The 14,283-nt window shown below is 37.5% G+C and overlaps 1 protein-coding gene across 3 annotated transcripts; it reads right to left on the bottom strand.

The window, feature by feature from the left end:
* Positions 1 to 54: 54 nt before the first annotated feature.
* SPO11 (SPO11, initiator of meiotic double stranded breaks) lies at positions 55 to 13,472 on the bottom strand. Of its 3 annotated transcripts, none has more exons than XM_017815183.1 (14): positions 13,394 to 13,472; positions 12,594 to 12,740; positions 9,916 to 10,029; positions 7,014 to 7,102; positions 6,364 to 6,430; positions 6,047 to 6,155; positions 5,358 to 5,444; positions 4,334 to 4,370; positions 4,001 to 4,110; positions 3,035 to 3,134; positions 2,489 to 2,526; positions 1,608 to 1,684; positions 1,302 to 1,413; positions 55 to 751 (listed from the first exon to the last, which is right to left on the bottom strand). In XM_017815183.1, the coding sequence occupies exons 2-14, from the start codon at positions 12,737 to 12,739 to the stop codon at positions 632 to 634; spliced, it is 1,206 nt and encodes a 401-aa protein (XP_017670672.1). In that variant the 5' UTR covers position 12,740; positions 13,394 to 13,472; the 3' UTR covers positions 55 to 631. The 3 variants fall into 3 exon arrangements, with proteins under 3 accessions (XP_017670672.1, XP_017670674.1, XP_017670673.1); XM_017815185.1 differs by having other exon boundaries at positions 13,408 to 13,444; XM_017815184.1 differs by having other exon boundaries at positions 13,334 to 13,425.
* Between the last annotated feature and the right edge of the window lie 811 nt (positions 13,473 to 14,283).

Raw genomic sequence — 14,283 nt, 5'->3', positions numbered from 1 at the left:
ATTAGAGCCAACTAAATAAATAAAATGAACAAGGGATTCTGTTATGATGTGCATCATTAACAGGACTGTTTATTAAATTCTTAATCAGTAACATCTGCTTTCTTACTTATTCATGGAAGACAGATAGAAATTTGATTGCTGGAACATTTATAGCTGCTTGAGACATGCAGAAATAAAGAATTATCTCTGACTTTTTTGGTCTGAATTTACAGTGAACACAAACCCCCACCATGTTGTACTTAAAACAATATCCAAAAGGAGTCACATACAATAAATTCTTAACCAAGTCTTTCACTCCTTTCAAAAATAAAAAGCTTGGTACAGCATCATCTTGTGCTTTAAAACAGAAGGCAAAGCAATTCTTGGATACATTTTTAAACTTAACATTTTTCTGTCAAGAAACAACATATTTCATTATCTTTTCTGTGTGTATCATTGCATTTGGCACTTTTACACTGCAGAAACCATAGAATGGAAGCAGCAGTATTCTGCAAAAAGAGAAAATTGTAATCTAGATTGATAAAGAAACCTTACAAGAAGCTGACAGATACTCCTCTGCAGGGTTTTTCTCTAAGAGCAGTCAACAAAACAAATCAATATATAGAAAAGCATTTCATTTGCAAAACAGTGCTCATATCCATCCACCAAACTGCAGTTTGTTTGGTAAATAGACTCTGGAAAGGTAATCTTGTGAGAGAGAAGTTAGAACTTGAATTTCAGCCTTCAGTTTAGATGCTGCCATCATTTCCAGCTTAAAAAAAAAAAAAAGAAAAAAAAAAGGAAAAAAATTAATGTGTGATGCTGTAACAGCCTGATCCAGGGGTAAGTAAGAATTTAAGTAAGAATTACACTCACTGGATGTGCATGTAAAACTGTAAAGTCAGTATGACTGGAAATGGTGCTGCAAAGTCCCTGTCACTGAGCTGAGAGTATTGATTATCTATTGTATGTTCTTGTGTGCACCTCACAGGAACACAATTTATGAGTATCAACAGGAAGGAGGAAGTACACAACCCCTTTTCTTCCATTCTAACCATTTCACAGAATACGTGCCTGAATTGAGATACTTATATTTTAAAAGCTACAGCCAAGATTAGAGGTCTAGTACTGACTAAAGAACTGCTTTAAGCAGTTATGGCAGGAGAGCTTAAAATGCTTCTGAGAGCCATTGACATCCCAGGGCATGGGCTTTCCCAATCTTGCCTTCTTTTAGGGCTGCAAAACCTTACTGGTTCTGCTTGTCAGACATAGGATTTGTCCTGTGGGGAGGAAGAAATAGGAAACAGTAGGTTTATACACACTTCTTTTTTCCACGCTGGCTGACAAGCAATGTAAGGTCTCTTCTGTATACTTGCCAACTTATTTTGATCTTGTTTTGTAAATGGAATCAGGGCATCTTTACTTATATTTAATCTGAAAAGAAAATAAAGTTCTTAGATTTTCTCACACATTTAAAAATATTTTTTTCCAGCTTATTTCTTTATATTAAGCCAAAATAATGTATGAAAAGAATAATGTATTTAAATGGATTTTTGTGCAGTCAGTCAGATTGCATCTGCTGTCTATGAACCAGAAGAACACTTCTGTTTCTTTGGGGAATTACTAACCTCTTGAGATCAGATGGAAGGAGACCAAGCCACTTTATAGATGGAACAGCAAGATGATGGGCCTCAAAAGACATTGACTAGAACAAGAAAGGTTGGCTATAACACTCACTGATTTTTAGTGTAAGTTATTTGAGATTTATGCCTTACAAGGTCATGGTCTGGTTGTATTACAAAGACAAGTGGGCATTTTCACTCTCAGAATGGCACACTGCAACTGAAGTTTATCGTGTCCCCTTGCCAGGAACCCCCTCCTTTGATAAAATTGGCACCCTTTGGCCTAGGACAGGTTCTAGACTAGTGCAGTTTAGGCTGGTCTAGTCTGAACAGTTTGTTTAGGATTTTTACAGTCAATATGTGTCTGATTATATAATAAAAATTAGCCAAGAGGGCAATGACAATCAAAACTGGAAATTTCTGATATTTTCTGCTATAAAGTACCACATCATATAAAAATAACCCAGACAAAGGTTCATCTGGCCCCGTATCATGGCTACAGCAAACATCTTAGGGAAAAGTGTAAAAACAAATAAGCAGTTAATGATACTTCTCAGAATACTCCCCCTGCTCCCAACAGTTTGTGACTCCAACTTTCTGAGCCAGAACTGGTAGTGGTGTACTACTTGATTTTGTCAGGTTGCTTTTAGAATCCATGAAAACTTTTGTCATCTACAGCACCCTACAGCCAAGTAAATTACATGTTGTATAAAGGAATACATCCATTGTTTGTAACGAACACGGCATATTCTGGTTTCATTTGATACACCTGTTGCCCTGTAACTGAACAAAACAAGCTTCCTAACAAAGGTTATAGCATTTCATACCTTCCAGCTTCCAGGGTGGGCTACAAAACAATGTACTTGAAGGGGAAAAAGTATACTCACCACAGATCCATATTTGTAGACGCACATTATTTCTACACCTGGGTTGCAGAATACCAAAAATCAAGTGTCTGTTAATCTGCACACTGAGCATTTTTAAGGAGACTGCCTAATTCAATTTTATGGCATAACAGTTATGGCTTTATGATTAGTGAGGTTCTTTATGGCTTAGAAATATTTTTAGAGTATGTCGAAATAATCAGAATTTGAGCATAATAAGTCACCTTCACACAGTTAAATGTTTCACACTGTCTATGCATAGTCAGCTCAAACCCAAGAATAAGCAGCTCTTTTACACACTGTCCAACATTTATCATCAAAGGTGTCTTTCTTTATCTTGTCTAATCCATATCTCTTAATACTCTTGCTTTGAGCAGCTGCTTCTCATTTTGCATTAATCTTCCTAATTTCACGTGAGATCAATGTAGATGCAGAACCTTCTGATTGTGTTGGATTTCTGGGCTCTCAGAACCTTCCCATAAGAGTGAGAAAAGACATTCTAAGCAAATTTTGCTTTCGTTTTATACCACTGAACCTCTACAGATTTACCATGTGGATCTGCATCCATAAGGCTGAAAACAGGAATTTGAAAAGAATCCCACAGCTTCCTGACCAGAAGTCGCGTATTAAGGTCTGGTACACCTCTTCCCTAAAGAAACAAAATAAAAGCAAACAGTTTTAGATTAACTAAAACAACATCTGGCTACATATATGTTTACATCTGTCATTTAAAAGCACGCAAACAAACAAACAAAATGCTGGCAGAAACATTTCTCCAGCAGCTGTTTTGCAGGGAGAGTTCTGTGCTTCTATTTTGGCTCTGCGAGGGGGGAGGGATGGGCTGGGAGCAGCCTGGCAGGTGTTCTGGGCACTGTAGAAGTATCAGACATTCCTCTGTTCAAGAAGTTAATTTGTAAGGTCTGGGAGTTGATGTATAGAGGTGCCCTAGTGTCTGTATAAGCTGGTGTAGGAAGGCCACCTTTTTATCTCAAAATAATATTTATGGCACTAATGGAACAATATAAAACAAGTTCTTGCTATGACTGACTAAAACAGAATGATATGCAGCATAGGAGAAGTGGGGTTTTTTTCCAGGTATGGGGAAATGTTTTTTTCTCATTGTATGCATACTGAGTTTACACATTCCTATTAATTCTCCTGGCTCCATAGCTCCTTCAGTACAATCCAAAATCAACCAGTTCTGTTTCATTTGGGTTTGCTAAACCTCGAATCCTGAAGGACAAAAGGTCACTCAGCAGTTGAGCCTTTCTGAGACTTTGCAGCAGCACAAGAAGCTGACAAGCTACCAAGCTCTAAGGAGATGTTTGGAGGAAATAACTGTTTAGAATATATATTTCATATTTCTATGAGGATAATAAAATTGTTTAAATTATTGTTATATATGCTTCATATTAATTTTATTATGGCCTTTTGCCCAAGTTTGAGCACCTCTACAACACTGAAGTATTACTTAAATTAGGTCTAGCTAGAGGATATGAACTGTAAGATGCATACCGTAACCATGATACATGGGGACACTTTGTTGAAGAAATCATCATCCAGGAGCCTCTGAAAAGTTGCATCTTTTTCTACAATTAACACAAATTTGGCATGTGAGATTAAATCTTTTCTGTTAAGGCTAGCTGCATGCAAAGTGATCCATCAAACCAATCAATTAAAACTTAACTGCTCAGAAATACCTGCTCTGGAGCCAAAAGCAGTGATCGTGATTCAATTTCAGAGCCAAGAAGCAAAGAAAAAATTACCAGAACATTGTTTAACTTGGAATATTCTTTGTTTTTACTTTATTTTTTCAGTCTATGATGAGAGTTCTTGCTCAAAGGATACTTTTAATTCCTTGAACATTAGATGGCACAGAGACTGCCTAAAACAACACAAATGAGATTATTCATTTTAAATAGAGAAAAATGATATATTTTAAAATAACAGCATTAGGTAATGAAGGACACAATTGCATCTCGAAACAACCATTCATCTTGCATATACAAGATCAATCTTGACATTTTCACCTTTTTATAAGCATATTCAGCCATTCATATCCTGCTCTATTGTGTCATTCTCTAGGAGTTCCCCTGTCATGACAAGATGCTTTTCAAAACTATCACAGAAGATTGTTCATCATATGGGTGTGACAGATAATGACAATAACCTGATTAATTTTTATCTGTCTTAGCCAGAAAAAAAATGTCTGCTTGGTGTGAAGGTAGACAATTTAATACATATTTAAAATATTTAAGAATTAAATCCTTCCTTTTATTGACCTATAACCTGATTTTATACGTATTTTGGAGCCAGAGCTTGAAGACACAGTAGTGTTTACTTTGCATCTCCTATTAGGATTGGCTCAATCTGGCAAGCATATGGATGAGAAAACAGGAACTGGAGGAAGAACTTGGCAAAAGAATATGTATATATTGAAGTGTGTGGTCTGTTTTTACTTCTGACTGCTGAATCACCTCCGGTGCCAGGGTGGAAGAACTCGGCAAATAAAAGTATGAAGAGCTGCAGAAGAGCATTAATAACAAGGCACTGCTTACAAAATGTAATGGGCAGCTAAGGTTACCTTTCAGTTTTTGAAATGAGCGACTTAGGCTTACAGTGAACACATTTTCCAGAAAATTGTGGCAGTAGTCAGCAAGTCTGAGTTCTATTGCTGCCTTCATACTCTGCATGGCTATAGGAAATCTTTCAGGACTAGGTCAGTTGAACCTCATCTCCTTAAACCACTTTTGCCAGAAGTCAATCTACTGTGACAGAATTGTGTAATAAATGTGTACAGTGACCTAAACTACAAGAAGTATCTTGTAAAGACAGATGCTATGAGTTACTGTTTCTGTTTTATAATACATACTGTTGCACTGCAGGTACAATTCACTTTTGTACCATCTTCCTCAGTGTAACTTAAATGACCAGCAACAAAACCTTTAGTTGTAGACAGCTGGAAAAAATAGTAAGTTGTACACAGTAAATGGAAAGTTACAGGCTGTCACATTGCACAGGCAAAACAAGAAATTTCTGAAAATAATCCTGGCCAGTACTAAGCAGTGATCAACTGCCATCAGCCCCTTAAACACTAAGCAATGTTGTTGTCATCATGCACATCAAGGCATACTTACAATAAATAATTTTAGACACAAAGGAACCCTTGTAAGGCACGAGATACAAGTGAATTTGACTGGTTGTTACATTTCTGATATATTTTAATTTTCATCTAGCCCCTAAGTTAGCAAACCATTTGAGTACAAACTGCTAAACAGATGCCTTGCACTCCAAAGTTTAAGCACTGCCTTCACTAGATAATAGCAAAAGCCTCTGTGATTTTAGCTGGCAGTTTGTCCACCAAGCAAAATCTGAATTTTCTGTGAAGAAAGAAACCCTCTGAGTGCCACGACAAACCATAATTAGGTTTCATTTTCATTAATGACACTTTTTATTTTAACAATGTAATTCCCACTGATAACTTTTCATGATACTTCCCCTTTCAGTTTAACCTATAAGATTCGGAAATAATGACAAAAACATTTATAAGAACCCACTTACTATATGCAGACTTCTCCGAGGTATCTTAAGCATGCAGGAAATGTCATTGATTATATGGTCCACAGCACTTTGGCTACCAAACAGCAGAGTATCTGAATAATATATATCTCTATCAAGACAAAATTTTGTATATTTGTAATTATAATCTTGAAGCAGCTGCAGGCTCATGAGAAATTTATAAAGAGCATCATCAATCAGATCAACCTAAAATATTCTTTGTGCAGGAATCCTACAGGTTTGCATCCTGTAGGCTGTTTTGCACAGAAACATACTTAAAATACAGCTTTATTTGAAATTACAGAAATTAAGTCTGTTACCTTTTAGTTGCATAAGTATTGCTCTGCACCATCTTATAGATCATAGATAATATTTTGAGCATAAGAGCTGGAAAAAAATTACAAAATATCAATTTTCTGAAGTGATTATATAATCATTTGTCTTTTTATTGACCCATAAATAAAACTGAAATTTTAATGCGCTATGAAAATACAGAGAAACTGTATTAATCAATAGACTCAATAATTTCTAGCATAACAAGAAAAAATATGATGGAGTTAAGTGAGGGAATGTATGCCCTGATGTCCAGGCCAAGAATTTAAATGACTAAGTTAGAAAAAGAAATGACCTTATTGTCTGTATTCCAAGATTCCTTTCCTAGCCAGCTTTTTGAAGAAGGGTGATGTTTTTACATTAAGACCTTTTGAATATGCCTTCAGCTAATATTCATTCAGGGAGGGGAAAAACTCTAAGAATATTGTATTAATTTCACTGTCACTCACTATAATTTAATAGAGAAAAGCTGAAGGGCTGGTCATAGTATCAGGTTATATCAGCTACACAATTATAAACTGCAGTATATAATATTTTAATTTTATTTTTTTTTTACAAAGTTTTGAACCACAATACAAAGAAAACCCCAAAACCAAAACCCCAAGAATTCTTCTTTTGGACTTTTTTTTAAACTTACCAAATCTTGTTGCTGATTGAGGGCAGTCACTTCTTATCTGTTTTGTAGTACAGCGTCGTATCATCTGTAGACCTACAGAATCTTTAAATCTGACACATTCCAAACAAATACAATGTAAACTCACTGAATAAATGTAAGTTGTTGCCTGCAAGGTAATTCAGCCTCAGACCCCTTTCCTATAATCAAATACTCCAGGGCTATTTTCAAACTCAGCATAGAAACCATCAGCTTGGGTGGAGTTAGAGTGGCCAGAGGAAAAAAGGCAGGAAAGAGTTTCCCAAGATGCTTCAAGACTGAATTTAAGCATAAAACATGCTTTTGTCTGTTTCCAGACAAAAGCAGAGACAAGAAAAATATTTTAGTTATGTTTAGAACCATTAATATATCAGCATCAATAACTTTTTAACATGAAAACAAAGGAATAAATGACAGGAAAAAATGCGAACCATTATTAGAACACTAGAAATCAAGTCTGACACAGTGACTTTCTGATGCAGAATGTGTGAAAAGCTGTTACTATTTCAGATGACAATAACATTATCTAGTTTACATCCTTAAATTATTATCAGAATAACTGTTATTAACTTTTGGAAACAGAAAGATGGTCCATCCTGTCCTCTAAAGAGCTTTTTTAACTGAATGAGCTCCACCATTTCACGCTTCACTGTTTCGTGTGTGAAGATGCACATTTCACCAAAAGAGTCAGTTATTTTCTTAAGGACACTTCATTATTTTACAGAAAATTATTTTAGTGCCTTATAATATGGCAGTCCTAACTTTAAAGCACTCCTTTTCATTTCATAGTTTTGTGTGTACTATTAAAAAGCACTCGTGGTATAATGGCTGTAATTTCATCTAAAACCACATCATGTTTCTCAATTTGTTTGTCGGAGGTTTTGCTTCGTGCATCCTTTGGGTGGCAGAGCACACACGCTGCACAAACCCGAAGGCACAACCCAGTGTAGCATCTGCCTGCCAGCTTTAAAGTAACTTTATTGCCTTTGTAGTGCAACATTTAAAAGGAATTTGTGCTTTACCATTGCCTGGTCTCTACATTGTAACAGAAGAGGAAAACTGTAATCAAGACTTGGCTGAGCTGCTCCCAGGTTAAACCTGGAACACTTCAATTCTTCCCAGGACTGTGCTTTCTCCAGCAGAGGAGTTTTCTATAAAATCTTTATTCCACTACTGGGAATTTTTTTGTGTATTTAGTTTTTTTTAATTCCTGAAAAGATAAAACTGGAAAATGAAAAGTGATTGTACTACCTAAGGCTTGACATTCTCACTGATTGACATCATTCTCAGGTAAATACCTCTGTGGGCATCTACAAATGTTTACAAGGAACATGTTAAACATGAAATCATTCTCTTGTTCTACTCATTCCTGCCCTGCACATTCCAGCTGGAATAGGTTGGGTATGAGAAAGCTGCCTAAAAAAAGAAAAATAATGCCCCACTGATTGTGTTTTCTGCCATTCATATTATATTTTGGCATCCTGATTTTATTTTTGATTATTTATTGTTATTTTAATCTTCCTGAACTGTATTAAAGTGGGATATAGGTCACTGTTCAATGGAAATACATATCTGAGATTATATTTCTCCACCAGAAATAATAGTTCCGCTTTTTTTAATGTGATTGATGAGTCTTATTTTTAACATACTGTGATCTTCACTTGTTTTAATTTGAACATTTTTCCTCATATGTGTTCTGATGGCAACTAAAGGCTCACATTTGTTTTTCTAGCCTGGAATGCCATTTCCCTGAAGACTGCCAAACATTGCATAACTTTGTTATAGTATTTTAATTTTACAGACATCTGAGTGAAATATTTTTGTCAAACTATCAAGACACAAACCATTAAATTCCCTGGAACATACAAGCCTTTCAGTTAACTGATTACCTTCAGGCCCCTCAGGTTTTTTGATTGGCAGAAGTTTATTGTTCTCATTAAATGAGTGTTCCACCAAAGTGTTACACCTGGAAAGTGTGCTGTGCTTCCTCCCCCTTAAATGTTTGTAATGTGTCCACTTACAAGCACCTCTGTAATCGTATCAATCTGAATATTATTTAACCCACTGATGTCCAAAGCTGTTACAAGGCCAGAGATAGATTTGTGTCTTCCTTTATTCTTTTGCTTCTGTATTATAGAAGGCAGATAAACTCCTAGTATTGGGGATTCTCAGATTGAATCAGCTCCTTGGAAAAATACAGTTGCATAAGCACTTTCCTACAAATCACAGAGTGTGCTGTAAAGGAGGACAAGTTGCTTTTATTCTAATCCTGTTTAGATAAGCTGGCATGAGACCTGAAATTTAGATAACATATTGGAAACTTGGTTTGCTTTATTTGGCTGGTGATTAACTTAGAACACACCATACAGGTAAGAAACACAATGGTTAGAGGGGAGATGCAGCTTCTCTGAAGAATAAAAAGCTAAGTTTATCACTATCATTTTAAGAAATAAGATACCATGAGGAAAAGCAGAGAAAAAGAAAAAAGAAAGCACAGAATGGGTTTGGAGGATGGAATTGCTAGTAATTTCTTCCAGCCCCAAACAGGTTTTTTCACTCAAACAAAACATATCATTTCTGGTTTCTACTGCTTCCAGAAAATGATTGTTTACAGTACCTCCCTTTCCTGTCCAACCCCTATTACAGTGGTTTTACGTTCTCCTTTATGCTATGGTCTGCTATTATTTAATACACGATGCCTGTTTGGAGTGGTTACTAAGCATTTATGTTTTATTTGTTCATTACTTCTTAAGAAATCAAATTATTTATGGATTCTAATACTTACAGAACTACGTACATTTAACTTTTCTGGAAGTTATATAATCAAATTTATATTCATGGCATTTATATTCACAGAAGGCAGAACTTTAAAATACATACTACTTACTCTATGTTCCTCCAGTCTGTTCTGTTTGCCACTGTGAGAACAGGTGCTTTTTTTTGGGCCAAGCTTTGAAGCACACCTTGAATAACATTTTCTATTGCTTCAAGAACTTCAGAACTGAAACCAAGACAATTAATGATACAGATCATATGATAAAATCTCATTCTACTGTGAGTTTTGATCAAGTATCCCCACTCTTACAAAAATCATGGAAGCTAAAACTGCTTTCAGCATCCATTTGTTTCAGAAATGTGGAAGAATGATTTTGTTTTTTAATTTTGTTTTGCTCAGTTTCCCTAAAACCTTTGCCTTTCCATTCCAGATGCATGACTGAGGACAAAATTTAAAGTATATTTCTGTTCAATCCTGAAACCATCAAATTTTTCACCAGCTGAACTTTTAGACCAAGCGGCTGGTTTGTGACTAATGATTAATGTTTTACTATAAATGATGTAATATTGGCTTTGGCTGTGATTTCAGCAAAGTTTTTTTTAAATGCTGTAAATTTAAAAAGTGTTCAAGAGCACAAACACTTCCTGTTGTACCGTTGCACATTAACTTTTGATCTGCTGCCCTGAACAAACTATTAGGGGTTCTAATTATATGAAGGCTCAGTCTCGACAGACACACCATGAAGAGAATAAAATCTGGATCTTTCACCTAAAAAGACAAAATAACCTTGCAGCAGATCCCTTACAGCAAAACCCTGGCCTGGTTTGAGTGTTATGACAGATGCTTTTTATTTTCATAAGCAATCTGACTCCAACACTTCAGCTGTCCTTAAAATTACAAGGGTACTATACACTGTCATAAGTCTAGGTAGGAATTAAGGATTATAAAGAACTTATTTTAGCTCAAAGTTTTATCAGCAAGGTCCGATTTTGTCATTAAGTAATACACTGAGAAAAGATGAGCCAATACCAGCACAGGCCACACAAAATGAATTATCCCATTACAACATCAGCAATGATTTTTAAAGTTGGGCTGAGTCTCCTTAAACAACAATGAATTGTCACTAAGGCTCCCCTCTATCAGCTGACCATATTTCTTCCATTTTGTAGCTCAGCTTCCACATACTCCCCATTCTGCTGAAACAGAATTATAATTATTTTTTTACAGCAATTTCTGGAGAGTATTAACCTTTTATTTTAAAATGTTAGTTATAATAGTATCTGTACTCAAAAAAGCCTGATGGTATTGCTAATATTTTTGTCTGCTAATATTAAACTGTTCAAGAAACACAATGTAAGTTTTTTCCTGTTTTTCAGATGAATAAGTTTGGAGATAGAGAGACTAAGGACTTTCAAAAAGGTAAAACAGTGAAGCATTTGCAGTGTTGATGGTACAAGAAGGCCTGCTCATGCAGCCAATATATAAATTCATTTTCTACTGTATAATAACTTCGGAATTAGTTCCAAGACTCCCTAAATTTCAGACTCCTAGTCTCTTCCCCCAAATTCAAAATCTTGCATCTCCCTGTCATATCCAAAATAGAAATTCTTTTAAGCACAGAGGAAATGGTTGGCTGGTGAGCTCAATGTGCCATGCAGCAAGAGGTAAAACGGGTAAGCAAAGCTGACTCTGGTGCAGAGCTCCAACACCACACAAATTAGTGTTGATGACAATAAAAATCTGTATGGGCAGATGGAAGAAAGAACAAGTAGGAAATCTAAACCATGTTATTGCTTTCATACTCATAAATATTTTACTTATTCATTTGGTTCTGTCCACTGTAACTGTCTTAATATTCCACATGTTACTTCCAGGTTTGCTGCAGAATTTGAAAGTCCAGGTTTCTGTTCCAATCCCAATTTCCTAATTTGTCAGCCAACAGAAGTTGTAAATGTCATATGCAATATGCAAAATGTAAAATAAGAGGAAGAGGACAGCAAGTCTTTGGGTACCCCCTGCTGATATTCTGTCCCTTTTTGCAGAGATTATCTGAATTTTAATAAGCAAACATGCAACACTGGCCAAGTATGCCTACTTAAAATTCATTGTGGTTTAGTCAACAGTGACATGTGAGCAGAGAAGGAGAAGGTGCTGCACAACTCACAGGGTTTGCCTGATCACTTCTAACAGGTTGCAGCATGAGTGGATACTTGTTTCTGTATAAAACAAGAACTGAGTAAAAGATTAATATTGCAGCATCTTTAGCAAGCAAAAAAATATAAATGCCCAAAAGAAACAGTTACAAATAAAAATCTGCAAGGTAATAAACCAACACTCTCCAAAACTTAGAACTGTGCATCTCTAAAGTCATGAGCTTTCCATATCCTGCCAGAGACCAAGAACTCTTATCATCATCATCATCATCATCATCATCATCATCATCTAGCCTTTTCTTTTTAAAATACCTTGATGATGCTCCTAGTCTGTTCTATCCTTTGAGGCTGATATACTATGTGCAGAAAGATTCTTTAAAAATTGATGAGTGTTTTTTGTTGGTGTAATTCAGTACACTCATTTTGTCACAGTTTTCTCTATTTCTGCCTGTAGCCACAGACATTTTAGAGAGATCTGAGGGAATGGAGATTCCATTTGCAGCGTGAGAGCCCCTTTGTTTTTGTAGGGGAGTATGTTTTTTGCATTAGCACCAGCCCATTCCGTGCAGTTGTGTGCTACCTACTTAAGCATTATCACAGGAAGAGAGTACAGGTGCTATTTTCCACATCTTTTACCTGGGGACGTGGCTGTCACATCCAGACAGACTTGTTTCCCCGAAGCTGGCCTTGTTCCCAGCTGGCACTTCAGTGGAGCACACACTGCGCTCCCCCATGACGGCTGGCACAGACCAATCCAGCTCCTCTGGAAGGGATGAAGCCATGCTAACAAGAGACAAAAGAGGTTACCACAGAAGTTAGAAGCTGCTCTTCTGCATGCTGGTTGTAAAACTCACGATCCGAGCTCAAACCAGGGGCAGAGAGAAAAGGCAGAAATTTTCTGTAGCAGCCAAGGTCAAGATTTTCCTTCCTGACTGACCAACTGAGGGCTTCTCCCTCCATTTCTAATAAGCAGCAGCTGGCACTGCTTATCCTGTCCATCTGAGGGCTTTTCCTACCCATCCTGTCCAACTGAGAGATTTTCTCACCCATCCTGTCCAGCTCAGGGCTTTTCCTGCCCATCCTGTCCAACTGAGGGCTTTTTGTGTCCATCCCAGCCAACTAAGGGCTTTTCCTGTCCATCTGGACCGACTGAGGGCTTCTTCAACCCTTCCTGACTGACCAAGGGATTCTCCAACTCTTCCTGACCAACTGAGGGTTTTCCCCGCCCTTTCTGACCATCTGAGGGCTTTTCCCGCCCTTCCAGACTGACTCAGAGAGTTTCCCGCCCTTTATGACCAACTGAGGGCTTTTACCACCTGTCCTGACCAACTGAGGGCTTTGACCACCCTTTATGACCAACCAATGGCTTTTCCCACCTTTTCTGACCAACGATCGGCTTTTCCCGCCCTTCCTGACCAACGGAGGGCTTTCCCCACCTGTCCTGACTGACCAAGGGCTCCTCCCGCTCTTTCCGACCCTCTGAGGGCTTTTCCCGCCCTTTTCGACCGACCAATGGCGTTTCCCGCCCTTTCTGACTGACCAATGGCGTCTCCCGCTCTTGCTGACAGACAGGTGATGGCCCCGCCCCCCCGACAGGCCCCTCTCCCACCATCCCGCCCAACCATGGCCTCCCCTCAGACCCGTCCCTGGAGCCGCCGTGTGTGACGAGATGTCTCAGCACAACCTCCACAGCACCCAGACTGCTGGAACAAATCCGGCCTAGAAAGCAGCCGAATGGCCTGTCAGTACTTTCCTCATCCTTTCTGCTCAACCGGCCATTTTCTTCTCCTCTTAATGTCAAATGCCTGTTCCTGACTGTTCTAAGTGGCCGGAGGAAAGCTGAGAGAGCCGAAAGCTCCAGCTCCACTTCCTTCCCCAAAATGGAATTCAACTTCTATTGAGATTAAAGATTTAACACTATTTTTGTCATTAGCTTTCAGCATTCCAAAGGTTTGCAATGGTCTCACGATACATATTCAAATCTTTCTCAATACACTCTGAAAATCTTGTGTTCTAAGCAAACAATAAACCCCCAGTTCTAAGAGTTTTGAATCACTGGCTTCCAGGGAAGCTGAGATTTAAGAAAAAAAAGAAAATCCTAAATATTTAAACAGCTTTTACTTTTGCAGTTACGATATGCCAAGGCGTATTTTCAACTCCTAACTTAGGTCATCATAATTGACTTCTGATAGTGCTCACTCTGAGCATGTTAGCAGTTACTTAGGACATAAATAACTTAAGCCTTGTCCTTTTCTAGAGGAAAATTTTCAAAGCCCACTGTTGATACCATCTTTTATGCACAGCAGTCAACAATATTGGAAGCTGT

Source organism: Lepidothrix coronata, unplaced genomic scaffold (assembly GCF_001604755.1).
Source record: "Lepidothrix coronata isolate B3197 unplaced genomic scaffold, Lepidothrix_coronata-1.0 Scaffold49, whole genome shotgun sequence".
NCBI lineage: Eukaryota > Metazoa > Chordata > Aves > Passeriformes > Pipridae > Lepidothrix > Lepidothrix coronata.
The sequence above is the reverse complement of the archived record's forward strand: the minus strand, read 5'-3'. Positions and strand labels throughout refer to the sequence as shown.